General features: G+C 42.7%; 1 protein-coding gene across 1 annotated transcript in view; it reads left to right on the top strand.

The window, feature by feature from the left end:
- The window catches only part of LOC145401299 (calcium-independent phospholipase A2-gamma-like), a 252,781-nt gene that overhangs the window by 198,685 nt on the left and 28,234 nt on the right, over positions 1-25,862 (top strand). Inside the window, exons 8-9 of the mRNA XM_080273627.1 lie at positions 9,689-9,697; positions 12,760-12,975. Coding sequence (XP_080129753.1) covers positions 9,689-9,697; positions 12,760-12,975 — 225 coding nt within the window. The remainder of the gene's footprint in view (positions 1-9,688; positions 9,698-12,759; positions 12,976-25,862) is intronic.

The raw sequence follows: 25,862 nt of genomic DNA, 5'->3' as shown, positions 1-25,862 counted from the left end.
GAGGCTCAGCCATATCTTTCCCCACGGTTTGCGTCCACTATGGCCGATCAGAATAACACGTTGGATATTGTCATTTGAAATGAATATATACTTGTACCTCTTCAGAGTCATTTTAAAATATATCCAGGATATTGTAGTACCAATGAAAATTAATGAAGACAGCTACATGTGATGCTAGAATATAATTCAGAGCTAACTAAAGCGAAGTAGAAACACGTTAATTATTGGCTGAGAGTGCAACTTATAAATGATATCCAAAGCCTACGCTGTTGAATGAACATAGACTTTAATAGATCTCCCTGAAAATTAACTATTAAAGTATTAATTATTCAAAAATAAGTATATTTATAGAATGACGGGGAATCGTCCAGGGTGTGAATTGTCCTGACGGGGAATCATCCATATTTTGACAGCGAATTGTCTGACAGCGAATTGACTTGATGGCGATTTATCTCGGAACCTGATAATGAGAGAACCTGCCGCAAGAGATTCAAAACAATGCGGGGGTGGCGCTGTGGGCGGTATGCAGCGTGTGGCATGTGATTTGAATGTGTTTCCATTTTTCTCTGGACTTCAAAAATGGTGATTTGGTTTCCCTGGTGACAAACCGCAAACAATCGAAACCGCAAACAGAGGAACCACGAGGACAGAGGGTCGACTGTATATGCTGTATATATATTTACAGTAATCCCTCAAATATCTGATGTAAAAGAGCCAAAGGCATGTCTGGAAAGTGGGTCTGTCCGGATAGTGGGCCCCTGCCTCCTGGACTGGTACTTATGGACCTTAACCCAGCCTAACTCAGAAAACCACCTACATAACTCTCTCAGTGCCTCCTGGACTGGTACTTATGGACCCTAACCCAGCCTAACTCAGAAAACCATCTACATAACTCTCTGAAGGACATGCTTAGCACATATTTAAGACCCTGTTCACACGAATATGGGACAGAAAGCATGAAATAAATGAAACGGAACCAGAGAATGAGGAATTAGAAGTGAGTATGGAAAATATTTAACAGTGTACAGGGTACTTACAACACGTCCGTGGCCATTCATTACAAAGGTTAACCCGCCTCCTCTAAGGCTCTGGCAGTGGTGAAAATGCTCTTGAAGCATGTACAGTAATCCAGTGTTGTGCTGCACTTAATCCTTTGCATTGCGAGTTATAATTGTTTGACACTGCACATTCTGTTCTTAATTGCACCATGCCGGTTTCAACTGCCAGTTTGCACTCTGTACTTAATCTTTGCGCTCTGAAATCTAATTTCATAACACTGCACAACACTGTAAATTCCCATGTGGTCTAGTGGCAAGGTATTGCAGTTTATTCACTGTTTATTCACAAAAACGAGCACGTGCGACATCCATTGGGATGAGTGTCTACTCAGGATGGTAGTTAGGTGATAACTGGTGAGGGGGAAGCAAGGGGCGCAAGTAAACTCAGCTGTTCGGCGCTGCACACCAATTTCATAGGATGGTTGAAAATTTTTTTTTTTTTTTTTATACATTTTTTTGGCCATTTTTGGGTTACAAAGGCCCGGGCCCAAAATGTCCAGGTAGTGGGGAGTCCAGATAGTGGGTGTCTGGATAATAAAGGAATTACTGTATATACAGTAATCACTCTAATATCCGGACGCCCAATAACCAAACATCCCCACTACCTGGACTTTATCGTCCTGGGATCCAACATTCCCAAAATGGTCCGAAAACCCCAAAAAATAAAAAAATAAAACAATTTTTTCCTGTCCGTAATTTGAACTTGCCGCTCGCGCCGCGGGAGAGCATTGTTTTGGTGCGTCATTCCTCCGACGTCCGATAGAGCGCCGCTGCATCCTCCCCACTTCCTGCCTGTCTCTCACCGCGACTGGACCTATGCTCTTCGCAATGGCTGCCCACGTGCTCGCTTTTGTGGCGGTGCCCTACCTGCTGCAGGGCCTCCTGCTGCTCTCGGGCCTCCTGCTGCTCTCGGGCCTCCTATTAGTGTGTGTGATGATGGCCCCGCCACCTGAGAAAAGGAAGAGAGTGGTGTTGACTCTAGAAAAGAAGAGGGAGATATTGGAGAAAGTTGATGCGGGTTGGTCTTCTTCCCGCATTCTCCGCGAGTACAACCTGGCCCGGTCGACTTTGTTCGATATCAAACGTTCCTGAGACAAACTCATGCAGTACACGGCTGACTTCTCGTCGAGAAGCAAACACAACGTGGAAAGGAAGGTTATGTTTACCCCCAAGTTTGCAGAAATCGACCGATCCACATTGATTTGGTATTGACAGCAACGTGCAGCTGGTGTGATGGTACGTGGAACGGAGCTGAAGGCTGCTGCTGAGAAGTTCGCAAGGCTTCACGACGCCTTAGACTTCAAGGCATCCAAGGGTTGGCTCTTCTCATTCAAGTTGCAACATGGCCTTACTAACCGTAAAGCACATGGCGAAGCATTGGACGCTAACGAGGATGGAGTTGACAAGTTTCGGCACAAGGTGACAGGCTTGATTGACAGGGAGGGCCTCACTCTCGGTCAAGTCTACAATGCTGACGAAACTGGCCTATTCTGTCGCTCGCTGCCAACGAACATTCTAGCCGAGGAGACGGAGAAGCGTGTACTTGGCCGCAAGCTTTCCAAGGAACGGATATCTGCTTTGTGTTGTGCCAGTGCTAACGGCATGCACCGGCTTAAGCCCGTTGTTGTTGGCTGTGCAAAGCAGCCTCGGTGCCTTCGTGGGGTGATGGATGTCCTTCCTGTCGTCTGGTACCATTCTTTGAAAGCATGGTTCACAGCTGTGATTTTCAAAGACTGGTTTCACTGTCACTTCGTCAAGGAGGTCATCCATTACCAGACGAAGACACTGGGAATCCCTCGCGACCAGGTAAAGGCTCTCCTTCTGCTCGGCAATGCACCTGCCCACCCGTGCGACAAGGACTTGGTTGCTGAGAATGACCGTATTAGGTGCATGTTTCTGCCACCTAATACGACTGCTCTCATTCAACCCATGGACCAAGGAGTGATCGTGGCAACAAAGCGCCTATACCGTCGGAAGTTCCTGGACGAGGTGATGGTTGTTCTCGAGGACGAGGACGAGCGCAGGGAAGGACGGGACACATGAGGCAAGCGGACTTTGGAAAACCTTCGCCGCTACAACATCAAGTCTGCGCTGTACAACTGGGCTAGTGCATAGAAGGAAGTCCCTGTGAAAACTATTGAAAATGGTTGGTCTCGTCTGCTTCTCGGAACGGATGTGGAGTACGATTTTCTAGGGTTTGACGTGGATGACTTCCATGCACGGCTACGTACGCATGGCGACGATGTTGATGTGGACGATGTTCGTGAGTGGTTGGACGACGACGAGGGTGATCCTGGGTATCAGACGTTGTCTTATATGGAGATCGCGTCTTTGGTTGCTGGTGTCAGTACCAAACTTGAGATTCCGACGACGAAGGCGACGATGATGCGGACTCCTCTCAGCAGGACACTACTCCAGCCATCCCCAAGCTGAGTGCACTCCGGGAACATCTAGTGTTCGTCCTAGACTACCTGGAACACCCGGACTGCGACAGGGAGATGGGGCCCTTGGGACTCGTGGAGGAAGTGCGTGCCTTCAGGCAGCACATCATCAATCGTCAGAATCGTCGTTCCTTGCGTCAGTCAACGATTGACAGTTTTTTCAGGCCCGTGACCCCTGCTGTGCCCAGCCCTGGCTCCACTCCATTGCCTCCCCAAGACAGGCCCTAATGCTCCGAGCCACAGCCCAGCACATCAGCCACGGTGGAGTCACCGCTCGACGTGAGTTTGCGGCTTTCTTCAGAGTCCTCTGCAGTGGGTACGCCATCACCACGACCCAGCGGTGCCCCCCTAGGTCGCCTGCCAGTGATACTCTCGGACTCTGACAGTGAATAAACAGCAAGAACTTCTCTACTAGACCACATGGGAATTTTGAGTGTTGTGCAGTGAAAAAAACGGTGTGTTGTGTTAAGGTTTTCGAGTTGAGAGAAAAGACTCAGTGGAAAATAAATTTAACGTAAATAGACTTCTTTGTTTTGGCTTTTGAAATTGGGAAAAAAATGGGAAAAGTTAATGTGCAACACTAAGTTACAATGGAGCATTATTTGGACAAAAGTGAACACTGTGAAGAGAACAGCCTTCTGTGTGTTATTGACTAAGTTCAGTGCAAGACTTCAGGAAGAGTGTAGTGCAAGTGCTTCAGGAAATCGTTCTTACTATCAGAGTCCGAGAGGAGGCGGTTATTCATCGAGGTGGCCAGGGACTTGCTGTAAGTAGCCAGAATGTTTCATCCTGTACTTTTTTCCATACTATACTTACCAGAATGTTTCATACTGTACTTTTTTCCATACTATACTTACCTCATTTCACTCTTTAATGTCCTTTATTGGTGTGAATAGGGTGTTAGTAGCTATGCATGTGCAGTAGGAATGTGTTTTTCTGAGTTGGGCTAGGTTAGGGTCCATAAGTACCAGAATGTTTATTAATGTATGAACATACTTCTAAACCCTCATTTTATGTTTCTTTTGCATTTATTTCAGTCATTTATTTGCCTTATTGGTGTGATTTGGGTCTTCAATAGGTGCTTTGCATGGCCAGAGGGAGTTGTATAGGTGTTTCTCTGAGTTAGGGTCCATAAGTACAAGTCCATAAGCTGGGACCCAATATCCTGACAAAACCAATAACCGGACCTACCAATGGCTCTATTACGTCGGATATTGGAGTGATTACTGTATATATATATATATGCAGTATATACAGTACTCTCGGATCCTACACGCATTTGTCCAGCACGATTTGCGTCCAGCACAGAGAGCAAAAAATTAGTACGATTTAATACAATTTAAGTGTCAAGTGGGGTTGGTGGAGGATTAGTGCCCCTGCCTGTAAAACAATTAACTCTAAGCCGTTGGCCACCCCGTCTGGGATACATGGCGTCTGGCAATGAATGAATGAAAAGTACTATAAAACAGGTACGTTAGCATAACACGGACGGAGCTCCGAGAAGTACCAATATATGTATAGGTATATGGAGGATGACTTTTCTTAGGGTTGCTGACATAATTCATTTCTCCCCATAAGCTCTGTTGTTTGTCCAACACGTTTTTGGTTCAACACGGACCCCATGCATGACAATATTACCGTGTTGTATGCGAGGGTACTGTTTAGATATATATATATATATATATATATGTGTGTGTGTGTATATATATATATATATATATATATATATATATATATATGTGTGTGTGTATATATATATATATATATATATATATATATATACACACATATATATATATATATATATATGTGTGTATATGCATATATATATATATACATATATATATATGTATATATATATATGAGGCGTCTAGAACCAAAGGGGCATCGGCGCCAAAATATACTTTTGATTTATGACGCTTTAAAGTTGTGTTTATGGCAACGTCATAACCAGAAGGCAATAAACAAACCTTTTATACATCAAAATGATCGTCAGCGCCTGTGCTCTACATGTAAAGCCAAAAAAACAAAACAATAATAACCGTAACCACAAAATAGGCAGTAAACCAAACCCCCAATTTATAAGTGGGCATAATAACATATTGTAGGGATTTAAAAACATAGCAGAAAAAACATCAACGAATGTATTAATGTACAAAACTTTATTAACTGAAGATTCCAGTTCACTTAATATTAATAAACGAATAATTATTACTGTAATTTCACGTTTTTGACAACTAAAACTGAAATCAATGCAGTTATTATTTTTCCTCTACCATAATAGTTTGAAATAATAACACTAAAAAAAAAAAAGTAGTGTAGTGCTTAAGTAAATTGAGAAGGGGTAGTGGGGGGTTAAATGGTGGGGTCGTCATCTAGGAGATCAACATCCAACTCTGCCTTCTCGGTTCCACGCCCCCTCCCGCTGTCTCCCCTCACCACTCTCTTTTCCACTTCCTTTCTACCTTTTTCCACTTCTCCACACACTTCTGACACTTACGAGAGGTTATAGGCACCACCTCCTCACTGTAACTATGTGATGAACTCATCTTGTCACCCCCCCTTCAACCCCAATAACAACAGCTCATCTTGTCACCAATAATCCACGATAAATGGGGTAAAAATCCAATACGTAATAATTATACACCTAAGTGAACACGGGAGGGAAACCTCACCGGCACACCGGGCGGGCCACACGCTTGCTGATTGGCTGCTCTGGGGGAGTGGCAGAGAGTGAGAATGCTGATTGGTTTGGGTTGTGTGGCTTAGATGCCTGCCTGCTCTGATTTGTTCCCCTGGCAGCATGGACAAACCCACGTGACTTTGAGCCCCTCTACCACTGTCCAGAAGGCCGAATCTTGTATGGCAACCAGTGCTGTCACTGAGAAGAGGGTTAAGCCTGTTGTCTCCCCTACCTAACTCAAAACCAGTATATTGGTGGGGATGCCCCTTTGGCTCTAGACGCCTCATATATATATATATATATATATATATATACATACAGTACCCTCGTGTCCAGCACGGTAATATTGTCATGCATGGGTCACGTGTTGGACCAAAAACGTGTTGGACTAACAATAGAGCTTATGGGGAAAAATGTATTATGTCAGGAACCCTCGGAAAAGTCACCCTAAATACCTACCATATACCTATACATATATTGGTATTATTGTAATTATAATAAATGGTACTGTGTTATGAATGATAACTAACCTTTTAGGATAGTGTTGGTGGGCTTGCTGGGAATGGAAGGTGGTATCCAAGGCTGTAGTTAGTCCTACTGGGTCCCCGGAGGATGGCTGTTGCTCCTCCTCAACCTCCCTCATAAATCTTTCGAAATCAGACTTCCCTCATAAATCCTTCGAAATCACACTCAGAATCACTATCTTCGTCCACAGCCATGGAAGGTCCTGCTTCTGCCTGTCCTAGCCCTGTAATCCTTGGGAAAGTGCATGCTTCTCACACTGTTGCCAGAGCCCCGTCTCGTGACTGTGGAAAGTGATCGCTGTCGCTGACTCGGTAGAGAATAAGGAGAAGCAACTTTGTTTATAAACTGGTACGCACGCCAATGAGAAGGGTTTCAAAACGATTGATATTTATTCTAAAATATTAATATGTATTCAGTGTCAGACTAAATGTTCAATGCTGTAGTACGATACATTCTCTGTCGAGTCGCCTGGGTTTTGGTCACACTGTTTTCCCCATCGTATGCTCGGCAGGAATCCATCCAGATGAATTCCAAATGCCAGTGGTATCGTCGGCAATTTTACCACGTTAGCGTTCCGATTTACCATCGTATCCTCGGCAAACCTGGTATGAAGTGCAGTGTGATAGCCTTCGGCTGCCAGGATCTTGTCTTAAGTTTTTTATTATGATCACGGCTTCATTCATGTCGTAGGCCTTGGATATGTCAACTTTCCTCTCCCCTTTCTTCTTCCTCTCGATGCTTTTTAGCTTGTTGGCCTGAGGGAGGTGCCGACGCTTCTTGGGGTTCTCAGAAGGCTTCCTAGGCATCGTGAGCAGGGTAAAATGCAGTAACAAGGGCAGAGAATGCAGCAAGAAAAAAGCACCTTCCAATGCAATTATGCGACTGAGTGCCTCTGTGGCGGGAGAAATGTAAACAAAACATCACGTGACACCAGAAGCGTTTTTAATTGGGCGGCATCACGATCACGTCACGATAGCGGGCGGGGAAGGCTACTTGATCAGAAGTTTTTCATTGCCTATCATCATCATGGGTATGTCCAGTATGGCTGTGTTGGACCGGGGGTGATCGTACTAGAGTGAACTCTGCGGATTTGGCCCACTTCTCGGAGTTCTGTGCGTGTTATGCTAACACACTCGTGTTGCAGTAATTAAATCGTATTAAATAATAATAATTAATTGCTCACCGTGCTGGACTCGAATCGTGCTGGACTAACGCGTGCTGGACGCGAGGGTACTGTATATATATATATATATATATATATATATATATATATACATACATATATACAGTATATCTATATATATATATAGATATATATATATATATAGATATATATACAGACATATATATATATATATATATATATATATATATATATATATATATATATATATATATATATATATATATATATATATATATATATATTTATATATATATATATATATATATATATATATATATATATATATATATATACACACTCAGCCCCCTGCTATCGTGCCTAATTGGTCACAGGAAATGCACGCGATAGCTGAACTGAACAATCAATGGGAAAAATTCTAATTGGTTTTTCGTTGGCCCATTTTTCTAGCTTTTAACCACTTTATGCCTACGATTTCCTGCCAATCTCTCCTCTAACATGAAATAAAGCATTATTATATTGATAATAACAGTATAATGAATAAATAAACAACATAAAAGGCCATCAAACTTACTTTTTTAAGGATTTAGGAAGGCTTAGGTGGTTTGAAGGGTTCCGAGGCTTGGGAGTGGCTTAGTTGCCGCCAGCGCCCTCACGGGCCTGACTCTCTCTCCTTAAAATATTTTTTCTCCTCTGGTCCAGGTTGTCCAAGAAAACATCATAGTCAAAGCCCTCGTAGTCTGGCTCTTGGCTGGAAGGGCCTGGCTGTGGTTCCTGGCCAGGCATGGGCTGAGGTTGAGGGGCCGGTTCGGGTGTAGGTTCAGGGACTGGGTGCTGACGAAAATAATCTGTGATTTGTCGCTGGCGTAGGGCATTCATGTAGGCATGGTACTTGTCCTCATAACCTTCAAGGGCTTTATTAATGTAGGATGTACGCTGTTCGCTGTTGATAGTGGTATCTTGCTCTAGAGTGTGATGTATCTGGCCACCCAACTCAATCAAAGTCTTAATGTCCTTCATACTCAGCCCCTCCTCAGCTTTCTCTCCTGCATGCACCTCTTCTCCTGGGCTATCCTCAGCTTCCTCAGCATCTTCTACTAGAATATCTTCAGCAGTAACTGGTGCTGGTCGTAACATATCTCTTATCTCGTCGCCAGTTGTGCCCTCAAACCCATGGCCAGCAATACCTCTCGCCTCCTCAGCTGCAGCCTCCAGCTCTGCCTCCACTGACTGGGGCTCGCCTTGTACCTTAACCTGCCTGTCCTTAGGTAAACCCTCCATGATGTTGCGCCATGCGTGATTTATTGTTGCTGGGGTAATGTTATCCCAACATTCGACCACCAAATCAATCGCCTGCTGTATCGTAAAGCTCTTCCAATATTTTAACACCTTTTGTTCTGATTCGGTGTCTGCAGCTGTGGCCTCAGCCTCATCTTCTCCCTCATTGTCAACCAGATTTTGTATGAGTGAGGTGTCCTTAGTAGCCTGCCGCATCAATCGAAATTATTGCCTAGAATATGCAGCCTTCACCACAGAGATAACCTCTTGATCTAGAGGCTGAATGAGAGAGGTAGTGTTGGGCGGCAGGAACTCCACAGTCACATTCGGGTTTTCTGACCTCAGAAGAGGTGAATGGCCAGGTGCATTGTCTAATAAGAGCAATATGTTGAATCTAATATTGCTGGTCTTGCAAAACTCCTCAACGTCGCTGAGAAAACATTCATTAAACCAGTCGAGGGATAGTTTGGCCGACATGTACCCTTTCTTAGACGACAACCAGTGCACATTAAGTTTTTTCATGTTATATCCAGTGTAAGCTCTTGTTTTTTTCGCTCAGAGGACAACTGTAGGCTTGAGGTGGCAGGTACCAGATGCATTCATTGCAAATAAAAGGGTAAATCTCTCTTTTATTGCCTTCCTCCCACGCACTCTAGCAGACTTGGAAGTTATGAACGTGCGACGGGGCATTGCCTTCCAATAAAAATTTGTCTCATCCATATTGAAGATTTGATCGGGGGTATATTGGCCAGCTTCAATGATTTTCCTGAGTGATTTCGGGTTCATACGCGCAGCATCTTTGTCACCACTTGCAGCCTCACCACTTATTTTAACATTTGTCACCTTATGCCTCATCAAAAACCTATCCACCCACCCCTTTGAAGCGAGAAACACTGGTGGGGTTTCAATTCGAAGTTTCTCAGCCACACCTTGATAGATCTTTTTGGCTGTCTCCATGATTTCTTTAGTGTCCACCGCTAAGTTTCGCCTAGCCTGTCTCTCTAGATATCGACTTAATAACTGTTCTGTCTTCAGGAGCACTATGTTTGAACTTCTTTTTGCATCTGAGGCAGCAGCTGAAGGAGCAAGTTTCATGTGTTTCTCAATATATTCTTTCTTTAAATAAATGCCCCTCACAGTAGATTCGTTCACTCCAAACTTTTTTGCTACTCCTCTCTTTGTCTCACCACCATCAATAAGCTTGCAGATTTCTAGTTTCTGGGCATATGTCAGGTTTATTCGTGGCTTTACATCCCTTGAACTTCCCGCCAGCTTCCGCGCAGCGATGGTGGGTGGTTTTTTGTACGGTCTGTCACCCATTATATCACACACACACAAAAAAGTGTAAGGAATTCCTCTTTCACTGTCAGCAGAGAGCTATCACGCATTCAACTGAAGTGGCGGGACGGTTGGGGAGCGTCAGCCAATCACCAGCGGGGATGCTCTGTCACGTAGGAGGAGGAGTTGCAACGTTCCGGTGCGGCATTCAGAACCCGGACGATTCAAACTCGATGCGTGATAGCGGTCTTGGGGTGTGTGATAGCATGTATGGTTGTGCATTTGATGTGTGCGTGATAGCAGATAAACGCGATAGCTGAACGCATGATAGCAGGGGGTTGAATGTATATATATATATATATATATATATATATATATGTACAGTACATCCCCACAGTATGCGAGTTCCGAGTACGCGATCCCCCTTGTATGCGAGGACCTATTTTTTTTTTGTGTGTATATTTTTTATTAATACGCGAATTGAACTCCTTGTAAGCAAGTCAGGCTGCGAAGAGTGGCCCAAATCCGGGGTTACCCCGAGTACACGACATTGCCCTCCTAAGAAGCCATAACAGGTAAAGGTTTATCTATTAATCTATCTATCTATCTGTTGCCAGACACCATAATCTTGTAAGGGGTGGCCATTTGACTTTGAGTTATGTGTTTTACAGGGAGAGGGACTAGCCCTTCACCAACCCACTTGTTGACACATAGGGAGCACGTATGGGTTGGTTATATGGTTACCACCCAGCATTGTAAATGGTTTCTTGGCCTACAGGAAATCATTTGGCTTGTCACTCAATGTAAAGCCACCTGTAAAGGAAAGAAGAGCAATTAGAAGTGACAGGAAAGATGGGTTGGAAGTGAGGAGGGCAGGCACAGAAAAAGAATGATAAAGGCTAAGGAAGAAGTAGGCGCGGCCACCCTTTGCAGGATTAGGGCGTCGGGCTATAGATAGATAGATAGAATAAGTAGGCAGCACTACATCAACTGAGTGGATGATGGTCGCTACCACCTACCACCAATGATTTGCCTAGTAAAGCCATGATCTTGTAGGTTTACTTTATATTTGGTAATATGTCTTAAATAGTTTCCCTGTATAGTACAATACTTAGGTCTGAATGGCGTCTCAAGGGTTGCCCATGAAGGGGGGTGCCGCCCATATGTAATTTTTCCCATAAGGTTATGTATTCACAGTACGCGAATTCCTAGTATGCGACATCCTCTGTCATCCATATAGGCACGTACTTGGGGGATGTACTGTATATATCAAGCATACTGTTTTCTTGGTATTATTGCACTGTAATATAACTTTTTGTTTGTTTGAGGACAGCATGATCATTATGTATGAGCAAATATAGAGGAGGGGATTGATAGCACTTCTTACCAACTCTGGAAGCCCAGTGTCAGGGAAAGGTTGCATTTTACCAAAAGAGGCTGCATTTGTTTGGTTTCAGTCAGACTTTGTGCTAAGTGGTCAGATTTCACAGTCACTTTTTCTTGGGTTTAGTCAGTCACAAGTCACACTGTAAACAGAATCACACAATGCAAGTGATGCATTATAGGTGACCAATCTGTTCTGTATTGTATTGTTAGCCATTAAAAGTTTTAAGTTAGTAATAAATTACAGTAGAGTAAGACAACAAAACAGTTATGTACAGTATTTATCATTTGATAAATGGCTGTACTGCAATGGAACCTCCAGCAGGTGGGTCAGTTATATGTGCATATACCAGTGTACCTGATCTGGGTTCAATCCCACCCAGGGGTGGACATTTAAGAGAGAGCAGTATTATGTTCATTTATGTGTTCATGTTCACACCCTGTCAGTTCCCACGCCATCATGTGGTTGGTCAGTTATCCACATTGGCCTTATATGGTGAACTTTTTTTTCCCTCAGTATGTGAGGAGATTGTTTGCTTGGCTTAAAGAGTTTGTTATTGCCAGAAATTCACCAAAATGAGGTTTATTATATATACCGGTTACTGTATTTAAAGAGAAATAACTTAAAATATCTGCCAGTGTCATTGTCTCATCAGGGAATTCTGAGGAAAGAGTAAAGCATTGGAGATGACGTAAACTTATCTAGGGTGGTGTGGGAGGATTTGTTGGAAAGGAGACTCAGTTAGAACTAATATTCATGTTGTTTCAGGCATCAGGGTTCAAAACATTGAAAGATTTAAAATATATTGCCCAAATGACCATTATGATGAAATCATATGTTTTCTCAGAAACTCTGCGTGGAGAGACTGTTGTTCCCTCAGAAACTCACTGTGGAGAGACTGTGAGAAGAAACAAATAATTACAGAACTTTAAAAAGAATCAAAATTAATTTTTTATGGTGTTTGACAGTACACTCCCACTTCCAGGATGGAGGTCTTTTTGTCAACAACCCATCAGCTATTGCATTACATGAGGCTAAGCAGGTGTGGGGTGATACCATGCTGCAGTGTTTGGTGTCAGTTGGTACAGGTCGCCATGAACCCATCGCCACCACTGCCACTGAGGCATCTATTTCTTGGGCCACACGTATCAGAACCATTGTCAACAGTGCCACTGATACTGAAGGTGAGCTGCTGGCATGTGTATTTCAGATTTAACATTGACCAACAGTTCAGTTCTGTTTTTAGGAGGAGGAGGAGGAAATTTGCTTGCTCACAAATTTTTACTAATGGCCTTTCCATCACAAATGCCTGCAGATGCCATTATCTTTGCTTCCATATTATTTATGATCCCTCAGCAACCAGTTCTAAACAAAAAGTTTTAAAAATTATTTTCTTTTATAATCATGTCATGATTTCCAACAATTTTGCTCTGTTGTGTCACACGATCACTTTTTTTTTTTTTTTTTTTTTACACTCCTTGGACGTACCTCGTCCTAATGCAAAAAGAATTGGGTCAACATCTGTTCCAGTTCTCATGAAAGAAACTAACAAACATACAGACAGACATTTTCGCGTGTTGTGATTTCTGACAACATTGCACCATTGTGTTATGCATGATCAAAGTTTTGTGTGTGTGTGTGTGTGTGTGTGTGTGTGTGAGTGACTCCCTGAACTTACTCTTATCTAATGCAAAAAGATTTAGGTCATATCTGTTACCATTTTCATGAAACAAACAAAAACACAGGCAGACACACACATACCCCCCCTGGGGGTAAGGGGGTTTCAAGAATACTCCCCCAGTATCCCTGCTTGACGCATGAGGCGACTAAAAGGGTTGGTGGTGGGTTAGTGCCCTACTCCGTAAAAAGAACTAACTAAACAAGCGAATATAGCGCCTCGGACCAGGACGGACCATACGTTGACGACTAAGGAACGGACAAAGGACATTCTGAGGGTGGGGACATGGAATGCGAGAGGAGTGAATGATGAAATGAAAGAGAGAGAGATTGTTCAGGTGCTTGAGGATGCAAGAGTGGATTGACTGAAACTAAATGGAAAGGTGAAAGGGTGAGAGAATGGGAATACGGTTTAGGAATACTGTATGTGCTGGAGTTAATGAGAATGAGAGGGCAAGAGAGGGAGTATGTCTGATGTTAAGCAAGAAGTGGAAGGAGAATATAAGAGAGTATGGAACAGTGGGTGCGAGGATTGTATGGGTGAGGATGAAAATAGGTATACAAGTGTGGGCAATTGTATGTGCGTATGCGCTGACAGAGGACCAAGTGGCCAGAGTGGAAGATGGGTTTTGGGCAAGTGTAGCAGCATGTATAGACTAATTTGAGAGGAGTGAGAGAGTGTTTTTGATTGGAGACATGAATGGCAAAGTTGGGAATGCACGAGTGGATGGAGTGGTTGGTCAGTGGGGTGTGCCAGCTGAAGTAGATAGGAATGGTAGTGCTTTGGTGGACATCTGTGTTGGTAAGGGGTTAGCAATAGCCAACACCTACTTTCAGCATAAGATGATCCACAGGTATACATGGAGAGTCATGAGGAGGGTGGATGGTGAACTTGTTGAACGAAAGGCAATGATAGACTGTGTGTGTGTGGATAAATGACTGAGAAGACAAGTGTTGGATGCAAGAGTGTGAAGAGGGTGGGGGAATGGAATCTCGGACCATCATTTAGTGATGGCCAAGGTAAAGCTGCAAAGAAAGTGGTTGAAGAGACAAAGGAGAAGACAGGAGGAAACAGCTCCTGTGAGAAGACTGGAGAAGTTGCGAGATAGTGAGAAAATGGCAGAGTATAAGAGCATAGTGGAAGAAAGATTGGGAAGGTATGAATTAAAGCAGATGAAAGGAGTGGAAGACGTATGTAAGATTTTCACGGAAGTGATAGGCGCAGCGTGTGAGGTGGTTTGTGGAGTGAGGAGGAGATGCAGGGGTGTGCAGGGGACAGCATGGTGGAATGATGAGGTGAAACAAGCTGTGGAACAAAAGAAGAAGGCATATAGTGAATGGCTATCAAGTAGAGGTATGGGAGAAGATGACAGAGAGAAGAGAGAGGTATATGTGAGCAGGAGAAGTTAGGTGAAGAGATTGGTGATGGAGAGTAAGAAGAGAGTGGATGAAGAGTTTGGGAGGAATCTGAGTGTGAAATGGAGGGAGAGTAAGATATTTTGGAAGGAGGTAAAGAAAGTAAAGCAGTGTGAAAGGGGTAATAGTAGGGGAGTGAAAGATAGGAATAATAGATTGTTGATGGAGAAGCGAGAGAAATTGAGGAGATGGAAGGAGCACTTTAAGGATTTGTTAAATGTAGAGAGTGAGAGCAGTGCAAGTACAAGTGGTTAGGGAATGGCTGAGAGAATAAGAAATGAGAGAAGGGAGGAAGAGATCAGTAGGGTGGAAGTAGTGGAAGCAATGAAGAAGATCAAGATGGGAAAGGCCCCGGGAATTGATGGAGTGTGTGGTGAAATGCTGAGGTATGGGGGTGAGATTGTAGTGGAGTGGATATGGAAGTTATGTAGATTGGCTTGGGAAGAGGGAAGGGTTCTGGAGGACTGGAAATCAGGTATAATTGTTTCTTTATACAAAGGAAAAGGGGAGAGAGAAGTATGTGGTAACCATAGGGGTATTTGCCGTCTTAGTGTGACTGGTAAAATATATGGTAGAATACTAATTTGATAGGGTTAGGCATATAACAGAGGAACTAGTTGGAGAAGAACAAGGGGGATTTAGGAAGGGAAAAGGGTGTGTAGATCAGATATTTGTTCTAAGATGTTTAGTGGAGAAGTATCTAGAGAAGGGAAAGAAAGTGTATGCTGCTTTCATGGACTTGGAGAAAGCTTATGACAGAGTGGATATACAAGGTATGTGGAAGGTATTAAGAATATATGGAGTGGAGGGGAAACTGTTGAGTGCTGTGAAGAGTACGTACAAAGGAGCTAGGGCTACAGTGCGAGTGGATGGTGAGCTGAGTTCTTTGATCTCAATGTGGGACTGAAACAGTGTTGTGTGATGTCTCCATGGCTGTTTAATATAAACATGGATGGGGTTGTAACGGAGGTGCAAGGTAGGGCAGTGGATGTGGGGGTGGCTCTAATGAATGAGGGTGAGATTTGGAAGATTCCAGTGTTGCTGTTTGCCGATAATACAGTATTGCTGAGTGAAGATGAATGGGAGTTTCAAGGTTTGGGGAATGAATTTGGGACAGTGTGTTGGAAGAGGAATCTGAAAGTTAATGTAAACAAGAGTAAAGTTATGGTGTTTGAGATGAATGAAGTCACAGAATGCACAGTGAGGTTGAATGTTGAGGATATGGAGAATGTGAGTGCATTCAAGTACTTGGGTAGTGTGATGAGTAAGGATGGAACTTTGGGGGATGAAGTTCTTGAAAGGAAGGTTGTTGGTTCACTGAAAGCAGTGATGAGAAATAGGGAGGTGGTTATGGAAGTTAAGAGGTCACTGCATGATAGTATAGTGATCCGTACCCTAACGTATGGAAGCGAGGCATGGACCTTGCAAAAGGGGAACAAGTCAGGAGTGAGAGCAAGGGAAATGAGTTACTTGAGAGGAGCATGTGGAGTGACATGGAGAGACAGGTTGACAAATGAAGAAGTGAAAGAACATTGTGGGGTGCATGTGAATGGGGTTGAGAAGATTAGGAGAAATACACTTTGGTGGTTTGGACATGTGGAGAGAATGGAGAATGAAAGACTGACCAAGAGGATGTATGTAGGTGAGGTAGAGGGAGGGGAATACCGAGGATGAGGTGGAGAGATGGAGTTGAGCGATATATGAGGGAGGGGGTAGTGAGTTGGGGGAGGGTAGTCAAATGGTGGGTGACAGGGCAGCTTGGAGGCGTTTGTCTGTGGCCACCTTTTGCGGGATTAGGGCGTCGGGCTATAGATAGATAGATAGATGTGTAGTCTCTCTGTCTTTATTATTTAGATGTAGTATGAGTAGTGTCTTTAAGAGAAATGAAGTCATTGAATGTGCAGTGAGGTTGGATGATGAGGAAATGGAAAATGTGAGTGCATTTAAGTACTGTACTTGGGTAATGTGATGAGTAAGGATAGAAGCTTGGAGGATGAAGTGCTTGGAAGAGTACATCATGGAAGAAAGGTTGCTGGTTCTTTGAAGGCACTGATAAGAAAGGCAGGTGAGCATGGAAGTAAAAATGTAGTTGCATGATAGTATTGTGATACCAACTCCAACATATGGAGGTGAACATGGATCTTGTTGGGAGGACACAAGTCAAGAGTGTGAGCAGTGGAAGTGAGTTATTTGCGAGGAACATGTGGAGTTCCATGGAAAGATAGACTGACAAATGAGGAAGTGAAGGAGCATTGTGGTGTGGATGTGATAGAAAATGTTAGGAGTACATTGAAATGGTTTGACCTTGTGTAGAAGGTAAAGAGAGAGAGAGATTGACGAGGAGAGTGTATGTGAGTGAGGTGGAAGGGGGGAGAGGGAGGGGGAGGCCGAGGATGAGATGGAGGGATGGAGTGGAGAGGTATATGAGAGAGGGAGGTGTGAGCTGGGAGGAGGGCAGTGAAATGGTGGACAGGGCAACATAGAGATGATTCGTTTGCGGCCACCCCTTGCGGGATTGAGGCATCTGGCAATAGATAGATAGAAGATGTATAGTGTCAGATGGTGAAAGTGGCACCTTGTAATGATTGAGATGAGAGGAAGTGAAAGATAGGTTTTGGGACCAACTAGATTAAGTAATAGGACAGATGCCCAGGAGTTGTGAAATGTTTCTGATAGGAAACCTAAATGGGAGAGTTGACATTGGCCTTGTAAATATGATAATGGATCATTGTGGAGAGCCAGGAGAGAATGATAACAGGTGGTTGCTGAAGGACAGTTGTCAGGAAAAGAAATTTTACTTTAGCAATCAGTATTTTAAAAATAAAGATGACACATATAAGTGGCAGGGATTGTCATGTTGAAAGGAATCCAATTGATAGCATGCTTGTAGAGAAACGTGCTTCGGAGTGCTGTTGATATGAGGGCAATGAGAGGATGAAGAGGAGGTTTGTCTGATCATGTATATGACTGGAATGTTGGGTAATTGAGTGGGGTATGATGGATAAAGGAGGAAAGTAGTACCCAGAGAAGGACAAAATGGAGAATCTGAGAAATGAAGCATTGGGAGATGAATACAGGCAGAAGGTAGTGGATAAGTTTGGATCAATGAACTGGGAGTGAATGGATTAGGAAGACTTGTGGAATGCATACCAGAAATGTTTGGCAAGGAATGCTAAGGATGTGTGTGATGATTTGAGGCTAGCAGTTAGTAAAAAGGTACAGCTTGTTTATAAGAATAATTTTCTCAAAGTATCAGTGTCAATTAGGTATCTGCAAGTTTACAGTATCATGGTGGAGTATCTGTATTAGTATTGACTAAAAATTTATTATCAATAGTAATAATGACAAAAATTCTGGTGTGGTATTGGTGCATCTCTAGTTGAGTGGTGCATGAATAAGAATGTGGCCAGTTTTACAGAACATTGTTGATTATTCTCCCTGTAAATTGTGTTTACCTTGCTTTGTGGACCCTACCTTACCTTATCCTTAGATGGGAAAAAGAGGTCAGAATGATGAGTAAAATGATGATGGTGATAGTGATGAAGTTAATGGAACTATGCGCAGAGAATGACATGGCAGGGATTTGGCACATAATTTTAATCTTCATAGTCAGTGCAAATTGGGATTGGATGATGGATGTAATAACAGGAAATGTTGCTAGAGTAATGAGAAGTCATTATGAGGTCTGTCTAGAAAGAAACCCAGCTTTTTAAACAGCACACCAACTAGCCAGTATAGTGTGATTGCAACGGAAACACAGTGCAGTGGCGACTTTGAGCTTCAGACTAACACTAGTCGCATCATGCCACATCACGTAGTCATTGAGGTACATGTGCTTGAGTGAACATGTGTTTGGTGTACTTGGTGATTTGTTGCAAGTTGAACAATGAAGGATCTTGAAGAGCAATATGTTCACATGAAGTTCTGTTTCAGATTGGGAATGTCATAACGATAATGAAACATGAGTGTACAGCTATGATGTCAAAACAAAAAAGTAGTCTTTGCAGTGGGTTGGAACATCATCACCGCTACCAAAAGAAACGTGGGGGGGGGGGGGCCACATTACAGTCGCTCAGATGCGAAGGTGATGTTGTCTTTTTTTATTGGAAGGACGTTATTCGTCATGAGTTTGTTCCACATGGTCAGAAAGTCAATAAAGAGTTTTACTTGGATGTCCTGAAGGAAGTAGCTTGAGGCATGGACAGACAACAGCTGGATGCTGCATCATAACAATGCACCTGCTCCTGCATTGCACCTTATCCTTGACCTTTTCACAAAGCATGAAATGATTGTCATCCCCCAGCCGCCCTACTTTCTTGATTTCGCTCCTGCAGACTCCCCCCCACAAGCTGAAATCCACCCTGAAAGGTTGCTAGTTTCAGATAATAGAAGACATAGAAGAAAATTTGCAAGGTGCACCAAACACACATTCACCCAAGTGCGTGTACAGGTATACCCCAGTTTAACGATGCAATTGGTTAAGTAAAAACCCATCACTAGGCGGGGTATCGCATCGGGGTAGATTTAACAGGTCAAGTATAGGGATGAGTTTTTGAGCCTTGGATTCCCCTGCCCCCCAACCAAGTCCTAAACCCACCAAATTCAGTCCAAAAACAAGTTTCTAGCTAACTTAAACCCCCAGATAGCTTTAAAATAAGCCAAACTAAGCCTAAAAGAAGTTTATAACTCACTAAACCCAAAACAAAAATCTGAAAATCATCAAATATTAGTCTGGAAGTTTTCAAACTTAGTAAACTGTACCCCAAAATGACAAAGTTCACCCCACCTATGACTAAAACACATTAACCCGAGGCATCCCATCGACATATTGGTACGTCGCAACATTTTGTCACAGCTAGACCCGTTGACGTACTGGTACGTCGTGCAATTGCAAGGTTCATAATATGCACAATTTTCAATTTCCGCGCATGATTTTTGGTACATATCCACGGGACACCTTCCTCTACAAGTTGCCAGGCAGGGACAATGCCTTACCCCGCATGACCTCCCCCTCCTCCACACCACTGTCTCGGCAATTCACGTGTTACCAGTGACCTGGCCAATAAAGACATTCTGGGCCAGAGTGATTCCCTAGTCAATGACAATGTGGAGGACAAGGTTTACATAGCATTAGAGGAAGAAACAGTCAGAAATGATGATCAGGTAATGTCATCAAAAAAGATCAGGTATGTTGATGTGTTAGTGAGTGAAACAATGCTTATATTGCCTATATTACTGTTTGAAAACCAATATACTCTCGTACTACATATAAATTCGTACCAAATAAATAAGTAAATACCGTTTGTGAGTGGTGTGGAATAGTTACCCTCCCATAGAACTTGTTTTCTTTGGAGCCAGCCTGATAGAAAACACAGTAAGGGAAGGAGGTACTGCTACCTGTATCGAGTATTTTAAACCTCAGGTGAGCGATTTCTCTATGAATTTTCAATGTTTTTCACCAAAAGTGGAGGTTTGAGCCAAAAAAATGTTTTTCTAAAATTGGTCGGGACTGGGGGGAGTCAGTGGTGGAAAATCGGTCGGGACGTGACAGGTTGATCTAAGTATAAAAACAGTTTATAAATCAACCTAAACAAAATTTAAGTCTGAAATATTATCAGAATCAGTTTTAAAAAAATCAAAACTCATCGTTAAACTGGGGTTGGACATCATCAGATGGGGTATGGTGGTATTTCTACCCCCATTATTAAGCCGGGGTATCACATCTAGGGTTATTGTATCTCAGGGTATACTGTACAGTAGAGTCGTGATTTAAGACAAAAAGAAACAAGGATCATACAATAACACAGGCATTTAATTTCTCACATAAGTACTAAATAGCACGGTAATTTAACTCAGTTGCACGAGAGAAACTGAGAAGTGGGTGCGTTTAGGTATTTGATTTCCAGATGACTGCGTTTGTTTACAACTCTTGTGTTGTGCTTTTGTCACTCGCTGATTGGCTTCCTCGACCCGATCTGACGCATGTGACCCATGTCCCATACCACCTGCCACAGCCAGCCTTAGTGTTGTGTAGACAGTTGCTGAGATGATATGCATTTATATGCGTATTTCCTAGCTCCTCATTTCCTCGCAGAACTCAGAGCATGTGGTTCCAAACTAACCTTAGTTATGCCTAAGCACTCTGAAAGTGCTATGAACACAAGAAAAGCATTTACAGGTATTGCAAAGGAAAATGTAGAATTGTTGGACAAAGTTGCATGTGGTGTAGGAGTTTAAATGCAAACAATCAGATAGATAAAATGAGTAGGATGTGTTTATGACGTGGATAGTTTTTTTTGTTGGGAAAAAAAAAGTTAAATGATGAAGTGGCAGTAAATTTCATGTTTTTTGGTTTTCGTGCAGCAAGTGTAAAAAAAAATAAGAGGGGGTGGGGCTTTGTGCCCAACCTTTGGTATGAACTGATGGTCTTTGGTCGAGAAAATTCGGTTCTTACGGTATGTGAAGACATCACATGTTGACGTAAATAGTTAGGTAAGATAATTATTTGAGTTCAGTTCTTGTGAATTATACTGTCATACAAATTATACTGCGTGTCTAACTTTTTTATTATTCATGATTACTGCATTCACATGTATCTGAGAATTGAAAAGTACACAGTCACTGCATGTTGACGACTTCAGTGTAGTTTTATTTTCCTTTATTGTTGATGATTAGTGACTTTCAAAAATAGTTTCACACTTCATTTTTTTTTTAATGAGTGCACCAAAATTGATTCCTGGCGAAATATGCGTGTTGCTGGCGGCCATTATTTGTAGGCATAATATGTTATGACAATACTATATGTAACTACGGTAGGTAACTACCTGTATATAGTTATAGGTAACAATGTGTAAAACAGGTAGTTATGTTTGAAGTTCTCCAGGAAGAGACAACTACACATCCCCTAGCTTAGACTAATCAAGAATTCCAAACACCTCTGATCATGTGCCGGAAACATGACCGACACACATACACTCACACCGAAGGAATGCAGAAAACAACTGGTGGATAAGATTCCCAGTTTAATTGTGTGTTCTCTGGAAGAGGGGAAAGTGCCTCAAGAATGGAAGAGAGTAAATGTGGTACCAATTTATAAGGGAGGAAACAGGGAAGAACCTCTGAATTATAGACCAGTGTCCCTAACCAGCATGGTCGCAAAATTGTGCGAAAGAATTCTGAAAGATAGATGGATAAAATATCTGGAAGAGATGAATATTTTGGCTGATAACCAGTTTGGATTTAGAAGTGGAAGGTCATGTGTTTCCAACTAGTTGAGTTTTTACTCGAGCGATTGACGTGCTACAAGAGAGAGATGGTTGGGTGGATTGTGTGTATTTAGATTTGGAGTAGGCCTTCAACAAGGTACTCCATTAGAGACTAACATGGAAACTAGAGCATATAGGAGGACTGAAGGGGAAGCTCCTGGAATGGATGAGAGACTTTTTGAGAAACAGACAAATGAGGACAGTAATAAAGGATAGGATGTCTGGATGGAGGGAAGTAACAAGTGGAGTCCCACAGGGCTCGTTGTTGGCGCCAGTAATGTTTCTGATTTATGTAAATGATATGGTAGACAGAGTGAACAGTTATGCAAGTCTGTTTGCTGATGATGCAAAGATCTTGAGGAAGGTAGAGGTTGAGGATGATTGTAAAATTCTGCAGGAGGATCTGGATAGGATACACGATTGGAGCCGGATGTGGGAAATGAAATTTAATGCAAAGAAATGTAAAATATTGGAAATGGGTAAAAGTACCAAGAGGTCATCATTGAATTATTTGATGGGTAACGAACCAATCACAAAAGCGAGAGAAGAGAAAGATTTGGGAGTGCTGGTCCAGGACAGTTTGTCACCTGAAAAACACATTAACAAGGCAGTTAGAGAGACGTATAAACTCCTGACTAATATAAGAGTAGCTTTTCATTATATGGATGAGGAGGTGATGAAAAAATTGATAGTGGGCATGATTCGCCCCGGGTTAGAATATGCAGCAGTAGTGTGGTCCCCACACAAAAAGAAAGATATAAACAAGGTTGAGAGAATACAAAGAACAGCATCCAAAATGGTCCTCAGTCTGGCAGATCTGTCGTGCAGAGAGAGAGGCTGGAAAAGCTGGATTTGCCTTTCTTAGAAGAAAGGAGAAAGAGAGGCAACATGATTGCAGTGCTCAGGACCATGGTGGGAGTAGATAAAATTGACAAAGATCTGTTTTTATGGGATAAGAGAGCAACAAGAGGACACGGAATGAAATTAAAGAAACCAAGCGCTTGAAGGATATCAAGAAATATAGTTTTCCTTATAGATGTATAGACCTGTGGAATAGCCTGGACAAAGAGATCGTCCTGTCTAAAAACTTAAGCAAGTTTAAAGCTAAATTTGACTTACTGAAAAACAGAAACGGGACCCCACAAGCGTAGCTCATTTCCTGTATATCACAGTTAGGTAAATACATACGGAGGACCGCATCTAGCACAAACTGCTACTAACCATACGCGGGTCATCCAAGCTCTTAACTTTTATTCAAGTAACTGTCTCACAATAGGCTCAGTCAACTCCAATCTGCCTCTTTCATCATCCCACTTAAAATACGAAGAGGATAACGGAACAGAGAAGACCTACGTTGACGTCTGCAATGCCTCACCATTACTCTCTCCTGGTGCCACTCCCATCAACAATACAACCAAATAACCTTCTTTATCTAATTAAAACCCTATGACTGCGCTCATTAACATTGGTAGCGAGCAGCGAAAATGAACCAAAATACAATCAAACTATCACTATTTGTGACGGCAGTAAAATGAATTACAATCAAACCACGCCTGACGAGTTTATTCACAACAGATAACTCACCTGAACTGCTGCAACAGTAAACAACAGCACTGCAACGAAGCTAATGAATGTCTCAGTCAGCAATCAGTGAACAAAAGTAATCCCTCCAATATCCGACGTAATAGAGCCAAAGGCATGTCCGGATATTGGGCCCCAGCCTCCTGGAATCGTACTTATGGACCCTAACTCAGAAAAACACCTATACAACTCCCTCTGGACACGCATTGCACCTATTTAAGACCCAAATCACACCAATAAGGGACATAAAAGACTGAAATAAATGCAAAAGAACCATAAAATGAGGTTTTAGAGGTGAGTTTATACAATATTAAACATTCTGGGTACTTACAAGTCCCTGGCTCCTGGACTGGTTTGAACCGCCAGTTTGCAGTCCACGGTTAATCCTCTGCACTCTAAATTCTAATTTCTTAACACTGCACAACACTGTAAATTCCCATGTGTTCTAGTGGCGAGGTATTGTAGTTTATTCACTGTTTATTCACAAAAAACAAGCACCTGTGGCTTGCACTGCTATAAGCATCTGCTCTCAATCGGAATTTGGCTGTGACTGTTGATGATGGCGGGGTAACAGAGTTGCCAGATAGCAACGGCCACATTACCAATCTCCTCAACTTTCATCACCAAATTTAACTTTTCATTACCAAATTCATAAAGCTATCATTTATCCTTCACTAATTATATATACAAGTGGAAATACATGTAATCACTCTCCTTATAATTAACACCATGTTGATTATTTTCACGCTTTGTAGGGTAGCAGAATAATCAGAGAGAACAAACAATCCACCATCTCCATCCTGTGTATCCTCATACATGTGAAAAATCGTTTTGGTAATGCATTATTCTGATTCATTACCAAACGAATTTTTCATTACCAAATTGGCCCACACTTGGTAATGAAAAATACCAAATGGCAACCCTGACAGGGGAGGGGGGAGGGGGAGGAAGGAAGGGATGAAGGGACCATGGTGTAACAGCTGTTCGGCGCCACGCGTCAATTTCAAATTACGGGAGGGAAAAAAAGTCAGATTTTTTTCGAAATTTTTGCGGTTTTTGGCCCATTTTGGGAATATTGGATCCCGGGACGATTATGTCCGGTTAGTGGGGATGTTCGGCTATTGGGCATTCGGATATTAGAGGGATTACTTGTACAATCAAAACAGTTACGAATGCTTTACAAGCAACAGTCATCAGTCTGACAAGCAGATACAGTGAGAACAATAAATGACAAATGACAAGCAACAACAAGCAAAAGTGAGAGAGGAGGAAATGCATCTGTACTTTTGCTAATGGTGTTGACCCAGCATGGTGATGTAGCATCAACACATTCCTCTCTTCTCCAACCTCCTCGAACCCCACCACAACTTCCACCACTTTTCCCCATCACCACCATCTTCTCCACCACAACTAGGCTACCAGAGTGAGGCAGCAACTCAGCAGTGTCATCATTTGCCAAGAGCATCATAACACATCAATCAGTCCAAGTGTCTGACAATGCCAGCCTGCCTTCCTACACCTGGCTGCTTTTTTTTTTTTTTTTTTTTTTTTTTTATGTGAAGAAGAAGGAACCAAAGGCCATGAGCCTGCTTAACTGTTCCTTCCAAGAGAAAAACAAAATACAAGAGAGAGCCAAATTCAAGATCCATTCATTTCGAGATGCCTGGACACACTGCATTTGAAAGACTGGAGATCATAGGAAGCAGGAAATACAGACAGAGGGAGACAGTTCCAGAGTTGACCTGTTGCATAAATGAAGGACTGGGAGTAACGGTTAACTCTTGCATTAGAGAGTTGGACAGAAAAGGTATGAGAGTTTGCCGCTAGACGGGTGCTACGTGCCCGTTGTAGAGGTGGAGGAATGCATGCAGACAGTTCAGAGGAACAGTGACCATTGAAGTAGTGATAGAAAAGAGATAAAGATGCAACATTGCGGCGAAGAGACAGAGGTTGAAGGGAGTCAGTAAGAGGGGGAGAGTTAATGAGACGAAAAGCCTTCGACTCCACCCTATTGAGAAGAGCTGTATGTGGGGAGCCTCCCCACACATGAGAGTTGTACTCCACACAGGGGCGGATAAAACCCCTGTATAGAGTCAACAATTGTGCAGGGGCAAAGAAGGAACGGAGTCAGC

This window comes from Coenobita brevimanus, chromosome 55, assembly GCF_032717465.1.
Source record: "Coenobita brevimanus isolate Jiangsu-jjx chromosome 55, ASM3271746v2, whole genome shotgun sequence".
In the NCBI taxonomy this organism is placed as follows: domain Eukaryota; kingdom Metazoa; phylum Arthropoda; class Malacostraca; order Decapoda; family Coenobitidae; genus Coenobita; species Coenobita brevimanus.
Note: the sequence above shows the minus strand (reverse complement) of the source record. Positions and strands in the feature narration are given on the sequence as shown.